Consider the following 20,776-nt stretch of genomic DNA (forward strand, 5'->3'; position numbering starts at 1 on the left):
AAAAAAAAAAAAAAGAACAAAGGTGGGAAAATATTCAAATTATATTTATATTCATATTATCAAAAACAAATTGATGGGCCAAACCTTAGTAAGATCCTAGACTTTGTCTTGAGCATCCCAGGCTCAAATGCCCACACTGATAGAGTTATTTTACTGATTAGAAATAAATTGACTCATCAGAGAAATAGAAGCAGCTTAGAACTACTTAAATCAGCATTGATGGAGGCAATTAATTATGAGTATGGTGGTAAATAGTTTTTGAAATTCGCACAAGATAAAAAAAAATATTTGGTCCTGCAGTGTCAGTGGACAAATACATGTAGATTAAGATTAACAAACATTCAAATTTGTAAATTTATATTCTGTATTGTGACCTGTATATTATACAAAGTGGCCGCGGTGTCTCAGTCGGTAGCGCGTCTGACTACCATGCTCAAGGTCCCGGGTTCGATCCCCGGCCGGTTCAAATCTGGGAACCTTCCTAACTTTGGAAGCGGCCCCGGCGCCCACCCAGCATCGAATGACATAGGTACCTGGGGGAAACCCTGGGAGGTAAAGATGGTCAGGGGCGTGATGCTGATCACATCGCCCCCACTCACGACCGGATCAAGAAAGTGTGGGGCATTACCCCCACACCCCCTATATGCCTTTATGGCACAGGGGAGCACTTTACCTTTTTTTATATATTATACAAAATGTAAAATTAATTCTATTGTTCAATATTATCCAATCCATTAACATTTCCTGGAGTGATGGGGCTACTGATAAACAATGTGCAAAAATTTCAACTAAATGTTTCCATGTACGTAACAGTTCAACATCAACAATTTGGAAATCTCAATAATGTTATTACAATTTTAGAATGAATGCTATCAAGTTGACACTTGGATAGCATGCTGATTTTGTAGATTATGCTATCTATGTATATTGCATAATCTGTAGTCTACACGGTACCGTCTACACTATCTGTGAGTAGATGCAGGTGCTAGCAGATTAGGTGCTACTAGTATCTGAATTGCCATTTATCAAAAATTAGGGCAAACATGAAATAAAAAATCTTGTAGTTGTCAACACAATTTGTATTAGGATATACCTTTTTTACACACTTTGAAGAAACAGGTTTGCAAAATCATCAAAAATCACATGTTATTCTCTTGCCTTTCATTGCCTTATTTTTTTTGGCAAGAAATCATGTTCATCTTAGAATATACAAGCGAAACATTAATATAGTTGATTGGTGTAAAAGACAAGTCTACTTATGTGAAGTAAAATATATAACTTCAAGTACCATATTTTGGATTTAACAATACTTTGCAAAAAAGAAGTCTAAGTGAAATTTCAGTAATGTTATGGCAAACTCCTTCACACCATAATCGCCTTAATCTAAATAGTTATTGCCTACCTGAACTGCAGTAAAGTGTCATCGGTTCTTTTGTAAATCCAATACACAATGTTGACCTAGAACGTCAAACTGACTTATGGATTCCCCAACTGTGTGTTTAAATACCCTCTTGGAAAAGGTTACATTTGCCAGCACCAGATGGCAGACTCAGCAAGATGTTAGGCCTATTTCTGTCATATGGTAGTTGCCAAGTGTAATTGCAAAGTTGACGGTATTAAGACTTACGAAAAAAGGATTAAAAGAAAACGAAAACATGCTTATATTGTAATAATGACCTAAATAAACATTCCATTATAAAACGTCACTTGTAAAGGCTATACTTCTCTCAACTCAATACTGTACAAATAAACCTGAAAGAAAGTTATAAGAATGATCTGAATATACGTCTGCAGAAAATAATGCACAATCTCAATGAACGTTACGTATTACCCAAAATATATGCATACAATGTTGCGTTGTGTTAGAACCCTTGAAGCAAATAATGACCGGTATGTGAAACTTTTCTGGAAATAATATATATTTCATTTTTCGTGGTTGATTTTTGTACGCATATACACGCTTTTTCGATTTATATTTTTAAAATTTGTTACTACAAATGTCACCCGGGCATGGAAATTAATAAGAAAACACAAATTATAAAAATACCGTAGTATATAATTCGCAACTCGTACAGATATTGTAACACTTCGCACGTATACATTTCTGAGCACAACTGTGTAAAAAGAAAAAACGAACTGCCACAAATTATGTTTAAAGCTAAGTTTCTCGCAATTTGAAGTAGTCGTCCTAGATCACCTACGACACTTTGTTGAGAATTAAGGAGCACCGGAAAGAAACCGATACACACTTCTCAGTTTGTGCACATTGGCATACGAGTGGTATCTTTACTGAACTAATTAGCACCAATTACATACACGGACATTCGAACATACATATATTGTTAAAATATAACTAGAAGAAAAGCATTACTAATTCTAAGATACCTTGGAATTTCAAGCGGAATGTTCCTGGATATGTATTAGATATCAAATTGACCATTTCCTCTGTTCTACATCTTAATTACATGAAACAATTGCTACTGCACTGAACCATACGAGAAGGATACGAAAAACAACCACCCCCAACCCCCTACAAAACAGCTGATGTAAACATTGTCGCGCTATTCAAATTATGAACAACAGATGACAGCACCTGATGCGATCTTCGTAATGAGACAAAGACGCCATTTTTGAGCAAAGAGAATTTATTGTGTTGTAGCGCTTTTTATAATTTAGTTTTGTTTACATTTCATAGTTATTTATAATTTTCTAGATACAAACAAAACAAGGTGTAACTGTAATAGTTGATATTCCAGCTAGAATTTGAAGATTCTATATGATTCCATACCCACATCTATGTCCTTGAGGACGAATCGGATTATCCTGTATCGACTGCAGGACAACTCGTAACACAAGAACAGATGTATACATTGAAGGTTTTCCAAACTGACCTTTCCCGGATTGTAAACAATATATCGTTTTCAGTGCGGCATGGGACAATTAATAACGCACATTACACAAAGTCCAGAGGGAAGTTGTTTTTGTGTTTGTGATGTAAGTGCGTTCACCGGAGTTACCTTTTAAATCGTAACTTGAATGGATGTAAAGTAAAGAGAAGCTGTGAACCAATTTTAGAACCATCCCAAATAATGGGACAGCCGTCGTCCAAGTTTTCACGAATAAACTGTACCTGCTTGTCGAACAAAATTTTATTCTTATAATGAGAAACATACAGTTTGCCATACGTTTATGGCAACCTCTTCATACTTGTGTATTTCTAATACCAACCACCAGTGTTCTCGTTAGGTTTATGTGTAACAACAAAACTTCTCCTGTACGAAAATTTGAATCTAAGATTTTGACTTTCATGAGAAATAATCCGAAATATGAAACTAGTGTTGCACCCAAATTAATCACAGAAAGTAGTCTTGAAAATGCAGATATATTCCAACAAGTATTGGATGAGAGTTCGAGGATGTGTCTAGATGTTAATTACAAGGGAATAAAGACAAAACTAAACTGCGAAGTAGATTCAATTGATAATGCAGTAAATCAATTGACACAGTTCATTTTGCTGCAAAGGCCTGAAAAAAGAGACTTTCATAAACAGTTGCAGAAACTTGATAGTGAATGTTGTAATTACATACAACTTATGACAGTGGAGCAGATGTTTAGAACATTGGATACGTGGCTGTGTGTGCTTAATCATGGTGTTACAGAACTCAGATTTTATTCTTTCACAATCAGAAAAGTGCAACATTTAATAACTAATGAGCAAGTTGCTATGCACATAATATTTCAGTTCATGTTTTTTGTAGCTTTGTTGAAAAAATCAAAATCTGCCAAGGATAACATAAACAGGTCATTATTGCATTTGGAAGCTGTGATTAGAGATTTACAGAATGCAGCAATAGAGGAGATTTGCATTTTGGCAAGTGCAACATATAAAACTGGAACAAAAATTACATCACAAAAGTTACTTAATATTTTGTCAGAAACTTTGTTTAAGAATGTGCATCTTTTTGTCAAGGAGCCAGAGTTACTAATTAGTGTAGTGAAAAGTTTGCGACATTCACAACACATCACTCAAGACTTGTTAAAATCATTATCAATATCTCTAGAGTCTGCAGATCTAGTTCGTACTTATGATCTTGCCACAAAGGTGCATCTTTTGCTCTTTTTTACCAATGGACAATATACTGATACAAGAACAATAGTGGAGACATTGATAAAACACTGTATTCATGATTTTTCATCACAGAAACGGAATTTACCAAATTATATCAGACCAAAAGATATTGCAATGTTCCTGTGGTCTGTTAGCAATTTTGGCCTTGAATTACAACCAAGAGTGATTGATCAGATTTTTGTTCCTTACATCAACAGAAAACGTAAGGATGGTTTATATAGCAACAATTTTGATATGCTGATATCAAGTTTGTTATCATTGTGCATGATAGCTGGATTTCATGCAGAAAATTTATTCAAGCAATTCATATCAGAGGGTGAAGTCAGGAAACTAAAGGGTAAATTCCAAGATAAAAATTAATTAACAATATAAAGCTAACATGTATGAAAAGTTTTGTTAAAGCTAACGTATTGTAAAATTTACGACGCGGTTAAAAAAAAACTATGACAACCAATAGTTTTTTTAAAAAAATGAATTTCAATGAACATGAATTGTTAGAATACACCTTGACAAACATTTTGGTTACAAAAAAACTGTTTTAAAGTTCATTAGTGCAGTGCATACAGCATTTTCCCCAATGTTCAACACAGATCGGCTTGTTGCAGAAGCAGCAGCACAATGACGTCATCCTCCTCTTTGCCGATGGACAAATTCCGCAGATTGTGCGTGGCTGGTTTTGTGGATTCATTATTGGTGCTTATAAATAATTTGAACTTTAATTCAATCAAAACATAACCCTCACTAAAAACTTCACAAACTATATACAATAATGAAAAAAAATAAAAAGTGTGCAAAAATGGTGTACAGCAAAAATCCAGGCAGAGAAGCTAACATGTCGTAAATCGTACAGGCACGTTCTGAAAACAACTATACCGGCAGCCGGTTGACAACAGAGTCTGCTATAAACCGACACAAAAGGCAACATGGTGAGTGGAACTGAGCCGACGACTCAATTGCCCACCGGCTAAGTGGTGTACTGTGAAATATGGTCATCTTGGATCATAGGATTTACGATACGTTAGCTTTCTAGGATTAATATATACTCTAAAGAATCAGTACATTTTTTTTAAAAGAATATAATGAATTACCTTGGATTCTCATGTAGCAACTGTTCCTAGCATGCAAATCATTGAACAAAAATATTCATCATTTCCATTATGGTATTTCTGAAAAAATATGCACATGTTCATTTTATAGTTGCAAATGGTTCAAACATCATGCACATCACCTATCCTGTGGACGGTTCCAAATGACCTCATAGATCAAAAAAGAAAGGATTATAATTACAGGTAGCCTACCTTCAATTGACACACTTCCTAAGAGTCATGTCACGAAAGGTTTCATGGACCTTATTAGGCATCTCTTGACTTTGATGTGTTTCACTACCAGCCAATTCTTCTGAAATTACAGTAGAATAATATCACTGTTAACAGTTCCACTTGTTTCTTACTCTTAATTTTCCCTTACTTATTTTTCTGACTTGCATCTAGTGTGACTCATAATCATTATCATGGGACTCATTCAGGATTTTTGACTTTTTAAATGAATGATCCATACATTCATTCTTATTCTCAGATACTGGGTACAAACAGTGTTCATTTCCCCTCACGTATGATTGAAGTAAGTTGGGTAGGGTGAACATCTTCAATGTGTCTATAATACTACTATTATTATTATTCCTCAGTTGTGGATGTTTACTCTGCTTCTAGGATGTCTTCTTTATGAGATCGTTGCTAGTATTTTCCTTCCTTCTCAGTTTTGTAACTTTGGTGTGGGAACTTAACCCCATTGTGCTGTAATCATGTCCACTGAAATAGTTGTTAATATGACTGTTTGTTATTATTTCCTATCTTCTCTTATAATACCTTTCCTCATTATGGTATGGACTGCCCTAGGATCTTCTGTTGTTATTCCTGGCACTGCAGTAAAATATCTTCAAATTTTACAGGACCATACCGTCAACTGGTCAGAATTTGTTTCCTGATGGTGTTGCCATTTTGCAAGACAACCCTGTGCCTCTGGAGAGGGCTAAGAGTATTGAATTCTGCTTAACTGAGCGAGATGTTGAGTTACAACATTCACCATGACCTGCTTAATGGGCGAGATCAAAGCAAACTATTGTAGGTGGTAGCACATTGGGTTCCCACGCTTTTGATGGGCAATTGTTCTCCCATTTAAATACATGGGGAATTTGATGCTGAACGTGCTGCTATTACATTAAATTGCAAGATTAATTTCATCTTAACCTCAGAAATTATGTCAGAACATGATGGACGAATAATCAGTGCTGTGAATTTTAATAAGACGATTGTTAACAACAGAAAAGATATGGAAGCTTAAAAAAGCCTTAAAATTTGCACAGCACCTGTTTACGTCACTTGCAATTTTCACAATTTAAGTGCTTTTTTCTTGTGAATCTGGTAAAGAATAATCCATAATAATTCCATGCACCTGTGCTTTTATTTTTATAGTTGTTATTAATAACTGGCTCATTTTTTTTACATGATATCATACTTTTCCTCATGGCTAGTAAATCCGGTTCTCTGTTTTATACATATACACATTTATCGAGAAGAATAGTTATTACAAAAAAAAATATTATGTTTCATATCTCGCAATCTCTACCGCTTTCTTGTTTACAGGAATTATAATTTTAAAACTGTTGTAACCAAAGGAAAAAAGGATGAAAATACAAGGGAAAAATATCTGCTTAATACAAAGAAAACATATGGTAATATTAAATTAACTAATAGGGCATATTGTCATAGTGTATTATAATAAATATATAATGCGCTTACACACTTAATACTTTTTTCTTTATAATTTGGAGAGTTTTTCTGAATCATACTTCCCCCGTTGAATTACACACACTCGCAACAAGAAAAAACAAAGCGTAGTGTAAAAATTATTTTTTTTTGTATTTTCGATGCACGGCAGCTAGGGACGACCCAAATTACATCAAGTTTAGTGCTCTTTGTTCATAAACATACTATATTTAGCCTGTCGGAGCAACCCTGCCATTCCGCTTTAAGATATTAATTCTTAGATTCAGGAGAATGTAATTTTCGGTAACTTATGAATTGTTACATAATCATAAAGGTTTGCTAAACACATTTTTGCTATCGATTTACACAAGAAATTCTTACCTTCGTTAAAAATAACGTTTGAATAGCCATCTTATCGCCCTCCAATGTAAAGCTTAGTGCAACCAGATGACGAACGAAATTCTTTAGGGACACAACAACGGTAAAGTTTGGCAATGAACAGCCCCATTCAGTTATCACAACATTGATGATTCACTGTGGTGTATTATTGGGTTCTATGTCAGATGTTGCTGCCATCGTCACTTGTGGAGTTTTCTGGTAATCTGCAGGAACAGTGGCTTCCCATCTTATTCATCACCATCCAGAACCACTGTACAAATTACGATTTTTTGTTTGGGGGGAATGCCCACTCAGTTGGGTATTTGTAATTTCATTTTCGGGGAAAAGTTTTTTCAGGTATGGAAATTTGCACATGTTACCAGTCAGTAAACCAAACTATTACCTTTGCCTTGAAGCTCTAAGTACCTAAGTTATTAAATATCGTTATAGCATTTACATGCAATTTAGTAATACTTAGCATATTTACGTTCTAAGAAAACTGCAACTCGTACACAAAAAGAGCTATGGAACTAGTAACACCGAAAACATAACCAAATTTATATTGCCAAGTTCAAACTTTACGTCCATCCATGGGCGTCGCCAGAAATTTGCCTGGAGGAGGTCGAACTGAAGATGTCAAAATTACTCCCTCCCCTCAAAAATATTCTGATATAGACCAGTGGCATATGCAGAAGTTTGTCACAGAGGGGTTCATTTTCAAAATTATTGCATTGTTGATATTTTACATTACCTTATTATTTTTTTATTATTATTATTACTACTACTACTAGTAACAGCAGTAGTAGCTGTTTTAGTTTAGTTTATTTTAGCATCCAATAAGTTTATTATATGAATAATATAGTATAGTTACAACCAAGATTACATAATAGTTACTTTGAACATTAGTAGCAGCAGCAAACGCAGTAGTATAAGAAGCTTTAAAACGTGTGAAAGTTACAAATTAACAAAGTTTGTGTTTTGCAATCTACGAAAGTTTCGTACCAAATTCGATATGTCAACACCATTTTTAAACAATGACGTAAAATGAGGGGAAATAAAGTGCTTCGTTTTTAAATTGCCATAAATTGAAAAAAGTAGATATAAATTTCCAGGGGGGTCAACCGACTGGTTTTAGGGGGTGGTCCCAGTATCCAGTTCCACTGTCCAACACCTCTATCTTGCATATCCTGAATATATTAATTAGTACAGCTAGAATCTTCTGGATGCTTTATTAGGGTATATGTGTGCACTAGAGTGCTGCAATGAGAGTTTTTTTGTTCGACCGGCAAATAGTTCGCACAGACGACGTTAGATAGCATTAGGAACTGACAGCTCTTCGATCACCATAACCGTAATTTTTCTGTAGTATTGGCCCTTCAAACATGGATTGTGAAGTGAATGACGCAGTGAAATTGAAACTGTAGTGAACATAGTCATCATTTTCATGTTAAAATGTAATTTAGTTGATCTCAACACATAGCAATGTTTGAAAATAAATAGATGATTATGGGCTGAAACTACCAGGACGGATTTTTACGCACATATTTGTATGATTATTGTTCCATTAAAAAGATTTTGATATTCTATATATTTGAGCGAATTACGCTTGAGCGTGGGAGATTCGAGCGAAAGTGGTCCAATGCAGTACTCTAGTATGCACAATTAACCTTTTTTTACATGAATTTATTTTCACTATTTTCACTGGCAGTTTGTCGGGCTTTTGTTTTTATTTCACTTGCATGCCTGTATTGGTGCTTTATTTCTATATTTAATTAATATTAACACTTTATTTTTTATACAATAAATTCTGCCTTGGTCAGTATTTTAATGTTTTATTAATTAATATATAGGTAGGTAATAAATATATACAATAAATAAGAAAATCACTATGTGCTTCCACTGAGTATTGAAGCTGGTACTCCTTGATTAGAAGGTGGCAATGTTCCCACTATGCCATCGGTGAAGCACAGTTCACTCAAATTTTTTAGCTACTGTATGCATTCTCATTTTGCAACTTGCCAGCTAAAGAAAGTAGGAGAGGAAACTGTTGTTACTCTAATTCCCAGCATATGGTATTCATATTTAGAAAATATATATATATATATATATATATATATATATATATATATATATATATATATATATATATATATATATATACTTTCAAATTTTTCATTTTTTTACTTTTTTCTCTGTTAGTATTATTATGTAAATAGTTCACTTCATGAAGTGAGCTATGTAAGAGCATGCTGTTTATTTATTAGAAATTTATTATGTTATCCTCTATGGTGGAATGGTCAATGTAGTAAACTAAGAATGCAAAGGTTCCAGGTTCAAACCATGGGTAAGGTGTGGATATATCATTGTGTTTGGTCCATTATCCATTTCATCATTGTACCTTCCTTAACACAATTACCCAAGCATAGAAAAGCAACATAAAAATAATGGAAATGGAAGGAAAAATAAATTTATATTATTTTTAGGTAATAAAAATTCTATACTAGTTTGAATCATAAAATAAAATCTCAAGAAATTAGTCAAATTTAGTTGATATTTAAAAGATTCAAATATGGCAGTGTCCTCGACTGTTTTGTTTACTATAGTAACAGCTATTCCTGGCATGGGTGTTTGTGAGTGTCCATTTCATCATATCATCTTCCTTTCGTTAATTTCCAGAAAAGAACAAAGTTCGCCCATTATCTCGTCTAGCATTGATTTTGACTATGATGGCAGTAGAGGCTCCACATATAATGACTGAACATCATAAGAGGTGGAAGTCTTATCTCGATGTTAGCCTTCCAAAGCCCAATGCTAACCATCAATTAAGGGAGCGAGCAGCTTTGAGGAAAGTTTACAAGGGACTGGAAAACATCTCTTCAATGTTCTCTCAAGTAAAATGTGAATTCAACATTCCTCATATACATGTTGCTGCTATAACAATGAATGTTTTAATAAACCAAGAAAGGTAAGAGTGAATGGCTGTGAAGTCTCTTTTTTTTATGTAATTTCATTGCACATTAAGTGTGTGTGTGTGATTCCGGTTCTCGTCAAGTTGGTTTGTCATTGCATTCATCGTAAGGATATATAGCTACCAATGCACATTGCAAAATGCAATGGAGGTAGGGCCCCACACATTCACAATCTCGATTATTTGTAGAGGTGATGTGATCAGCATCATGCTCCAACCACCTTAACCCCTTAAGTTTGTCCCCAGGAGCCCATTTATTAGATGCTGTGTGAACTCCAAAGACACTCCTTGTAGGGAAATTACAAACCTCAGGAATTTCATCTGGGTCCCCCACATGGCAGTCAGATGCCCTACTGATGGGACCATCGCAGTTCTAATTACATCATTACTCTTTAGGACAATCACAACAATGAGGATGAATGATGATTGGATGAATTTGATGAAAGATGCATGCTAAAGTAGGGAATCAGACTTTTCAACAGCTTTATCACGAGCCTGCCATTCAACACTCTCAGCCACCAATGCAGCTTTGATGAAATACAGTCTTATGTAATCTTGGGGGAAAAAATAATTTAAAAAGCCTGAAATAGAAACCAATTTGTTTTTCATTTTCAACAATGTTCCGCTAGGAAAGGTTTGAACAGAGGACCAAACCCTTCCACAGGTTTGACCAACATTTTTTATTACATATTGCAACAAATGGGAGCTAGGAATTAGGACAAATCATGTTGTTTGCCCTCCTTAATCCTTCGAACATGTATTTTACTGTGTATTCCACATCACAGATTTTCTCATTTTATACCAATACATTGGCTGACTTCTTTTCTTTGTTTCTCCATTCTCCTAAATTATTTTCTTTGGCTATATGTTTACTCTTTTCCTTTTTCCCAATCATTTCAGCACATACTTGTTGTGTATCCCTCTTTAGTGTCTGCATGTACATTTCAGATTTTTCCTTTAACCTGTTAATTTCTTCTGTACTTACATCCATCATTTGTCTCTTAAGTCTGATCTTCCTTTCTTCAGTCAGTTTGCCTACTATCTTGTCATTATCCTCTCTTATACCACCTTTAGCTCTATAAGCTCCGTCATCAACTCTAATAATTCTCTCATCTTCTGTGTGTCTTTTTTGTGCAGAATATTTCACACTGTTACATGCAGATATATGTCTCCTTAAGGTGCATCCCCACTATGCCAGTCCACAAGGCACAAAATTGATGAACAAACGCACAGAACAGTGCATCAGTCAATTTCCTTGTCTAATTTGGTCTTCCCCAATGGCATCCTGGTAACATTATCACCTTTTAATCTAGGGGTCTGGGTTTGATGTTCAGTGGAGGCACATGATGGTTCAGAGTCCACTTTAAACTATAGGTCCAGTCCCAATTCTGTGCATAAAGTGGACTTAACAACACAGTCAATGCACACCTAGTTGACAGTGCATGTGAAATATTCTTAAAATATGCGACGAGAAAGATGAGCTTTCAGCGTCAGCTTCTGTAATTGTTATTTCTAGTGCTATCAAGCATCCACAGAGATTTTAGATTCGTGGATTTGAAATGTCGAAATAAGTGGAAGAGATTTCGTCAAAGACTTGATATTAGACAATGAGCTTAAATCTCAAGTACAGATTTGTGAAACTATTCTGTAAGATTGAAACTGAAATCATTGTTCAGCCATCCCAACTACATTAGTCGGCATGGTGTCCTTTGCAGTAGACTGCTTCTAATAAACTTGGAATCAGCATGCTCCACAGGCTGGCATGTACCCATTTGTTCGGCTTTGCTGACCAGCATACTGGGGATGCACCTTTATACTTACTTATGAAACATTTGTATGTTCAAAGCGAAGCATAGAAGTAATGCTCATAGTGTAGTTCATTTATTTGATATTTATTTCTTCATTACAGATTGCCTGTGTGTATAGAAGTATTGGATGATACTGTATGCTTTCATGGTACAGATAAGCCAAATGGGCTAATGAAATTGAAATTGAGGCTACTCGATGGAATGAGTGTGAAGTTCGTTACAGTAAGTGTTAATATGTAACCTCTTTGATCTCAGCCACACATACATAATTATCAAATTAACAATATGGTTTTCTTACAGATTTGTCATGCTGGCAATTTTTTTTTAAAAAAGTTTGGTCTTATATCATGTTTCTATCACTTGCTCACAGGCACACACATGAAGTCTGATGCAAATACTACCCAGTTGTGAAATGATGCTTCTAAATTACTAATTCTAAACAAATGGAAAAGTTTGAATAACAATGCATACTTGATGAATAGCAAAACATGCTGAAGTTAATATACACAGAAGGTTATTCGCTTTATATCCGACCATTTGTGACGGGTACTCACCTTAAGAGATACCGCGCCACCACCACCGATCATGTTCTATTGGACCCCCAGCATCATGGACTATCGCCCGGCATCGCAGTTTCCATTGCAGCAAGCTCCGGCTCAGGACAGGCATGGGAATTCTGTCCCACTTCTCCCTGCAAGCTTTCCATAGACCATCCAGGGTGCACGGGCTGCGATTTTGAAGACTTCGTTTCAACAGTCCAAATGTGCAAAAATCCATTGGACTGGCATCTGGGCTTTCACAGGAATGTCTTCAAACGGAATGACATGAATTCCTAATTCCTCTACCATTTCCTGATAAAAACGTAGTGATGTTCTGGCGGTATGACTCGAAGCCTTGTCCATATGGATCATCACCTGGTTCACATCCATTCCATACAATTGTGGGATGTCTCTCCGATAGATAGGTGTCAGAATGGAGTCTTGGAAGTATCTGGCATTCACCTTCACGTTTCTGTCCACCTTGTGTATCATCAACTTCCCCTCATATCCGAATCCCGTCACAACCATAAAGCCACGAGGGAAACTTTCCCTGCAGTGATGAACAAAGTTGCTGCGCCCCTTGCCGTCAATGTCACGGTATGTGATCACCCGAATGTGACCACCAACAGTGAGATGGACATATGATTCGTCCATTGTGACAATTTTCTTCCATTTGGAACACACCAGGTACTTTTCATACAGTTCCCTGCAGTTCGTCTTATGTTCGGCAATGTGACACGGTAGAAGGTGGTGTACACGGGCCTTCCGCACACACTTCAACCTGAGGCGCTTGCGAATTGTTTTGTTCACAGTTGATGGTGCGAGGTGAAATCTGTGGGCCATATCACGTTGAGTCGGGGGATTTTCTTGGCACGCCAATCGACGGATCCCCCTTCGCACTACGGGTGACACTTTGATTGCAGCCCTTGTCCTGGTGGTTTTCGTGGGTGAATGTTTCGCAAGGAGAGCCTGTTATGTGTAATGGGCCACAATAGCTTTCGCAGTAGTCACCCCGAGTGTTAACCCATTCTCCCGACACTGTTTCACAATGTGTACGTATGAAAACTTAGCATGGAAAAGGGCCATTACGTAACCCTCCCAATGCTGGTTAATTTTCAGCGCCATTTGATAACATTCACTACCAACCAACAAGGTCAGACACAACACTGCTCCTGCCAGCAGACCCATAGTTCCAGCATGATACGCCAGGTGGCAGCACTGAATCAAAAATGGTTGGATATAAAGCGAACAACCTCTGTATATTAATTATTTGCATGGTGCTGGGGAAAATATAGCTTAGCAATTATGATCTCACCTCTACTCTTCACACAAAAGGAGTTTTCTTTGAGTCTAATCTATTTAAAAAAAAAAAAAAGTAAAGTGCTCCCCTGTGCTTAGCACCATGCCATGCGGGGTAAAGCCCCGCACTTTCTTGATCCGGTCATGAGTGGGGGTGATGTGATCAGCATCATGTCCCTGACCGCCTTTACCCCCTTAGGTTTCCCCCAGGTACCCATGTCATTCGACGCTGGGTGGGTGCCGGGGCCATTTCCAAAGTTAGAAAATTTTCCAGATTTGAACCAGCCAGGGATCAAACCTGGGACCTTAAGCATGGTAGTCAGACACGTTACCGACAGCCACCGTGGCCACTATTAATTAACATAGTCCATTATTTTTGTTAATCAATAGACTATGCACAAAACAAAGATACTTTTGTGTGAATAGTGGAGCTGGGCTAAATCCAGGATCATTCATCCTTATTCGTGATTAAGCCGGAAGTAAAAAAACTTGCGGAAAATAATCAAATTTCAGGGATTGACCAATTATTTGAAAATGTATGAATCTGGATCAAATAATATATTTAAGGTAACGTGTGAATTTTCTGTTGTTTATGGCCTTAATACTTGTGACTTGTGTGGTTACTATATATAGAGACTTATACATTAAGAAAGATAACCCATGTTGCAACAGCCCTTGAGTGTGAGGGCCTACCTACTGACTCCCAGCCTGCCTCCCTCGAACCAAGGTGGGAGGTCATCCAACCAGTTACGGGTGACATGTAGTCAGCATAACGAACCCCCAGTTGTTGTTATTCTAGGTTTCCGTGCCCAGGTTATGCTGCTCATTCGTAGCTCCCCAATTCCCTCACAATGATGGGTGGACACAGGTCCCATACACAGGCAAAAAATCTCAGGAGAAAAGTTGTTAAGCTTCTCCCAGGAGACTCGAACCTGCACACATCCCATAGCTGGAGTATAAAGCATGACGTGCACGGTCATGATCAGTGTTTCTTTCAGGAATTTTACCGCCCCCCCCCCCCCCCGGACAAAATTGTACAACAAAACCAAAGTATAAAACTTTTCTGCTTCCGTTGTTTCCCTCACATCGGACTGCATTACTTTGTGTGGCGAATATTTTTATATTTCTCTCCGTAAATAACAACGCCCACACTTGTCCAATCTTACAGAAGATGCCGAATAAAACTGGCAACCACACTAGCATTATTTCCTCTCTCCCATCTAGAATGTGCAGTAGTGCTTTCCACACCAAAAGCGCCGACTAGTTGTCATCAAAGCCGACGTGGTATTTCTTTGTAATTTGCATTTGCAGGATATTGCAAATCAGTGTGAAAACATCAACAGTGATCTGCAAAAAAATATTCGGACCTAACTGAAGAATATTGGATCTGAAGCGCACCTGGTTGCTGGGAAAAGTTTCTGTGGGATGAAGGAATAAGCGGAAAGTGTAATTGAAGACGTGGGAAACAGGTTCAACGATCAATGTATTGATACCGTGAGATTCACAAATCAATTTGAAACCTTTCCGTCAGTAGTAGACTTGCAAGACACCAAAGTCGAAAGGTTTTGTGCTAATTTTCCCATGCTTACTTTGGAAGGCATTCTTTCTGACCTCAAGTCCTACAAATTTCTTGTCAAGTCGATGCTTGATAATGGAATATATACAGAAGCTGACAACCCATTGTTGAAAATCTTAGAAGCTGACATGGGATATTGAGAGTTTAAAAAACTCTGTGAAGTCCTTCTAACCATTCCCGTAATGACGTAGAAAGGTCTTTCAGTGCTATAAATAGAATACTAACTAGGACAAGAAGTAGAATGCTACCAGGAACTTTGATGCATTGCACGATAATAAGTAGACCTCGGATTTTTAGGTTCTAAAAACTTAGCTTTTAGGTTCCTAAAATAAGGCTCTAAAAATCTGAAAATAGGTTCTAAAAACCTTCAATTAGGTTCTAAAAAACTTACATTAGGCTCAAAAAATCCTGAAATAGGTTGCAAAAAGACTTAATTTGGTACAAAATTCCTGAAAAATACTGATTAGATACAGTCGTTAAAAACAAAATTTCGCAAGAACCGTAATCACCAAATAGGGCCTCCCCTATGGTGCAGTGGTAGCGTCGTCGCCTTGTAAACAAGGGGTCCCGGGTTCGATACCCGGTGGAGGCACAAGTGGTTCGGATCCCACTTAGCCTTACTGTGCATAAAGTGGACTTAAAACACCAACTCAATCAAGTAATCACCAAATATTAATTTTCTAAACAAATTTTCATTTCTTTATATCATTTTCAAAATTATCTACAAATTATTATAATACTGCATTTGTGGTGTTAGAAAAACGTTCTTGTTCATATGAAAAATGAATTACGTATGGATAATTTCCTGCACAATATCAGGGTGGCTACTCACTTGGAATTCCTTGAATTCCGGGATTTACACGTGAATTATTGGCACCGGAAATTATGCGTGAATTATTGGGTCTGGAAATTATTCATGAATTTTGGCAAGACATGAAATAAGGTGCAAGCGGATGTTTTCTCTATTCCATTTTTTTCTCCATAGACGTGAAAAATAGCAACTTTTATTAATCCATATCCCATTAAATTTATACATGTTTATAAATGCCCTGAGGCAAGTTTCTCTCAGTTTAGCTTTTATATCATTCATTTTTTTGAGGATGAAAAAGAAAGCTACACAGAAAATAAAACAAAATTGTGGCGCTGTAAGTGCCACAATAATTCAAACACAGTTTTCCACGTTAAACTGTGAAATGTGCCATGCTTTATAAACTGGTAAATGTGAAAAGTGGCTGGTAACCCTCTAAGTAGGTCAAAGGGCATGTAAAGAGGTCACTAGTGTGAACGTTCTTACAGGCTGATGTACAGAACGATGCAATTTCCCAACCCTTTTTCTTTTGGCACTTACAACATTTACCCCTTTCAGTCCTCAATTGTAATATTTTTCCTGGTTCACCATTGTGGAATTTGTTCTGGATGATAAAATGTAAAAGTAGGTGATGTTTTGTAATTTACTATTGTAATGCTAATTGCACAAGATAATATTTGTAAATGTTAGACAACAGACTAATAAAAAGAAACAGACATATATAAAAAGAAAAATCTATGTCTTTCCACACTGAATTACTAAGTATACTTAGGTCACTGCATTCTCCTTTATTTTTGTTACTGTACGTCATTTCCCACTTGTAACGCTCAGCATCAAGTTCATTGACGAACCACGAATGACCACTGGTAATTCTCAATGTTAAACTCACATATGTTGTATTTCACACATGAGATTCACAACGCCCTCCCCGTTCTCTGGAATGCACCCCCGGAGCAAATTTTCTGAAAGAAACACTAGTCATACTGCAAGACACATTAAGAGGATACAAACTAAACATTGAAGACATAATTTGCAACTTGCAACTCCTAATGTGAAACATGGAAATGTATGTACAGTCAGGAGAAAATTGCCATTCTCTTATGAGATCATTAGAATTCACTCTAATGCTAGACAAGTCATTAGTAGTACACAATACAGTAGTATAAATCATGATGCAGGATTGGTTTTCAGGATAGGGTGTAAAGTTCAGATATTTCAGCACGTTTTCCATTTAACCCATAACGAAGGCAATTTTCATTTTATGAGTACAACAACACAACCAATGATGAAAAACACAGTAGTAATCTGTCGAAGTTTTCAGCTCCATCTTGGAGTCATCATCAGGGCTGGTTGAGAGATGGGGAGAGAGAAGAAGAAGCATCTCCATTGTCACTATTAGCTGTGTAAGTGGAAAGATGTCATTGCTATCGGCTAGTGTTGGAAGGTTCAAGTTCATATAAGAAGACGATTGATTTTTTTCAATTTGATTGTATTTTGCCAATACAAATAGAGATTCCCGGATTTTAAATATGTGCACACCTTCCTTTACATCACATTCATTTCTTTCTTTGGTATGTGCCAAAAGGAAACACAATCTGATAGCAATTACCGGCCACAAAGCAATTTTCTCCTGACAGTACATGTCTACAAATAATCATGTGGTGTTCCTTTCAGTAACACACAGTATAATTTTGTTTCAAAGTAACTTTACTAATTTATATTTTTTTGTTAACAGGTTAGCCATCTTGAGTTAAAGACAGTGAACTCTAATTCAATAGATGTATGCAAGTTCTTAGAAGATAAAGTACAGAATGTTGTAAATAAGTAGTATATTTGTTAGAGAAAATGATTGTTTGCACCCTTTGTAAACTGTAATAAAATTATTAATAAGAAACAGTGTGTCTTTTAGTGTTTTTGCTCTCCGGTGTAAATACAGTGGTTACATTTAGTTATTGGGCCACTAGAGCATGGCCCTCATAGCAGCTGAAAGAACACTACTTGATAATGGAATTGGATGTACAGCCACTGACGTGCCTAACCTACTCACACGTGCATCTGAGAGCAGAAATAAATCAAACTTAACCAGCCGAACCTTTTCAGATGTTTATTTCTGCTATCAGATGCATATGCGAGTAGGTTTGGTGTTTTGAGCTGCTGTTAGCTGCTCATGTATTATCTATGTATAAAACAACCACTCACATCACATTTGCTTACACCTCCAATTTGCAGAAATTTCATTCAATGACAATGTCAAGAAATTCTTAGAAGTTACACACATCACAATTTGATAACACTCCAAAATATACCTTGCATTCCTGTAGATAACAAAAAAGAAATGTTGACATTTGTAACCAATTTGGATTAGAAATCACACAATAATGAAAGAACCAACCATATGGGATTATAGATTTAAAATAAAAATGCTCTGTTCACATATTCTTTACCTATTTATTGATTTATTTATTGCATTGCTCTTCTGCCACTTTTGGCTAATCATGAAGATGGGGATGAGGAATGACATGTTTAAATTGACGAAAGGACACTCACAATAACATCCATGTCCTGGCAAGGATTTGAACCCTTAACTCCTGGCATCATAGCATACTTTGCTAACCTATTTACACTAGAATGCTTTGGTGCAACAAATTAATTTTAAAAAAATAATGTTCTAATGCAATTTCCTCTCATGTATTAACTATTTTGAAAGTTAAGTTGTTTTACAATAATTGCTACCACAAATTTTTAACCGTTAAAAAATAAGTAGTGTTACATAATTAAACATGAATGTGCTGAGGGGTTGTCAATAGAAGACATATAGTGCTTCTTGTTTATAATAGTGATATCCCTAATATTTTACATGCATCGAAAGATGTTTTGTGCTGGCTGATACAGGATTTGAACCGAGAAGTTTTATGTATAATACACTTCCCAAGCAAAAATCCCATACCGTGCCTTGCATTAATGTTCCTGATGTTAATGTGTCTGGATCCCAGGGAAGCCAGAATGAACTTGGAACCTGAGAAAAATAAAAAATATATAGCTTGCACATGGTAATGAACACACAATCGTCACAACAAACTCTAAATGTTTACATGTGTTTGTGTTAGTACAGTATACTGTTTTGTTCTAGCAGATAATACGTGTTCTATCTACACTATGCCCTAAGTATACAATGTGTAAATAAAACCTGCTGTAAAGTACAATTTTTATCCACATCTAATTTTTACATGACATATGTTTCAACAATTTGTATTAATGCATGATCATTATAAAAATTATTTCATAATAAATGCATAATTATTGTGCTGTGAATTTTCTTTATAAATTAAGTAAATGCTTAATAAATTTATGTAAAACTATATTTCACACAAATCTTGAGCACTGCACAAAGAAGAAAAATAGCTCTCATGAGACTTCATTGAAGCCCATGTTAACAATTGAGAAGGTTTATTTGATTTGATTTGCTTTATTTTACTTCACTTTTTGTGCCACTTTTGGCTAATTTCCGAAGATGGGAATGAGGGATGATATGATGAAATTGATGAATGGACACTCTGAAACATCCATGCCCAGGCCAGGATTCGAACCTGGGTCACCTAGCATCGTAGTGTGATGTGCTAACCACTTCGCCACAGGGGCTGGCAATTGAGAAGGTGAATTGAATGACATGGATAAATAACAATAATAAAAAGCATCATCACAACGATTGTACGTAACTGGCAAAAATATATAGGCTGCTATGATAAGTGGTGTGTGTACTGTGAACATTTTGGATGCACGAGTTTGTATGATTTAGCAACCTTAAGTAGTTTTAATTTCTTTTCAGAAATGTTTTCACTATTTGTGCTGTTCTGTTTTCTTTTGTCCCGTTACAGCTATCGATAACATATGCACATGTTTTCTGTCACTTAAGTTTGTGCTGCTTCTTCTCATCCGTCTGTCTGCAAGCACGTTCATACAAAACCAAACTGTGTACTGTTGGGGCTTACTTCCGTATAATTGACGATTTTGGCATGGCTTATGGGATGCATAAGATTCAAAATGAGTGTTATTATTTATGGTTTGTAGAAGATGAAATTGCTGTTTTTAAATCGCAGGAAATCCTAGGTAACAGTTCTGAATGTTTCATGATTTTTCGCAAATTTTATAGGAGTATTAGGAAGTGTTTACAAAAATGATTGTGGGAGTAGGTTCGAAACTTGGAGAAACTAATTAGCACAGTTAAAAGTCGCACAAAGTATTAATTACAAGATGTATTATGTTTTGAAATGTATTGTACAGGAGCAGGAATGTCTGCAAGGAAGTGTTAATAAATTATGCCTACCTAACTTCATCTGCTCGTGGAAGTGTATTTTCATATAAATCAGTGCAAGATATGGGTAATTATTATTATTACTAACTTGGATTACAGGAGGTTGAGAGAAACAATCCTTTTGTTGGCAAATGAGGTTCCACAATTTTGATCAATCCTTGGCACCACCTATTCAGTGCCAAATTACTATGAAG

The 20,776-nt window shown here is 36.2% G+C and overlaps 2 protein-coding genes across 9 annotated transcripts in view; one reads left to right on the plus strand and one right to left on the minus strand.

Moving 5' to 3' along the window:
- LOC145994707 (cytosolic carboxypeptidase 1-like) overlaps window positions 1-2,556 on the minus strand; it is a 259,414-nt gene extending 256,858 nt beyond the window's left edge. For 3 of the 5 annotated variants that reach the window (XM_083130889.1, XM_083130886.1, XM_083130890.1), the window contains exon 1: window positions 2,386-2,556. The gene's annotated coding sequence lies outside the window, so the exon portion shown is untranslated. Of the gene's footprint in view, window positions 1-1,402; window positions 1,423-2,201; window positions 2,222-2,385 lie in introns of those variants that run through there. The other 2 variants (XM_083130888.1, XM_083130887.1) reach the window with 2 other exon arrangements.
- A 342-nt stretch (window positions 2,557-2,898) lies between these two features.
- On the plus strand, window positions 2,899-18,265 carry LOC145994709 (uncharacterized). Of its 4 annotated transcripts, none has more exons than XM_083130891.1 (4): window positions 2,899-4,466; window positions 9,949-10,237; window positions 12,150-12,270; window positions 18,006-18,261. In XM_083130891.1, exons 1-4 carry the CDS (start codon window positions 3,161-3,163, stop codon window positions 18,096-18,098), a joined length of 1,809 nt encoding a protein of 602 aa, XP_082987017.1. In that variant the 5' UTR covers window positions 2,899-3,160; the 3' UTR covers window positions 18,099-18,261. The 4 variants fall into 4 exon arrangements, with proteins under 4 accessions (XP_082987017.1, XP_082987021.1, XP_082987019.1 ...); XM_083130895.1 differs by having other exon boundaries at window positions 2,969-2,994; window positions 18,006-18,265; XM_083130893.1 differs by lacking the exon at window positions 2,899-4,466 and adding an exon at window positions 4,915-5,055 and having other exon boundaries at window positions 18,006-18,265.
- The last annotated feature ends 2,511 nt before the right edge of the window (window positions 18,266-20,776 follow it).

This window comes from Lepisma saccharinum, chromosome 11 (assembly GCF_977018435.1).
Source record: "Lepisma saccharinum chromosome 11, izLepSacc3.1, whole genome shotgun sequence".
In the NCBI taxonomy this organism is placed as follows: Eukaryota; Metazoa; Arthropoda; class Insecta; order Zygentoma; family Lepismatidae; genus Lepisma; species Lepisma saccharinum.

Excerpts from the sequence above, each read along its gene's own strand:
- LOC145994709 (XM_083130891.1), top strand. The coding sequence starts at position 3,161 with ATGAGAAACATACAGTTTGCCATACGTTTATGGCAACCTCTTCATACT. Across the intron at positions 4,467-9,948 it reads TGAAGTCAGGAAACTAAAGG|AAAAGAACAAAGTTCGCCCA; the intron begins GTAAATTCCAAG and ends GTTAATTTCCAG. Across the intron at positions 10,238-12,149 it reads GTTTTAATAAACCAAGAAAG|ATTGCCTGTGTGTATAGAAG; the intron begins GTAAGAGTGAAT and ends TCTTCATTACAG.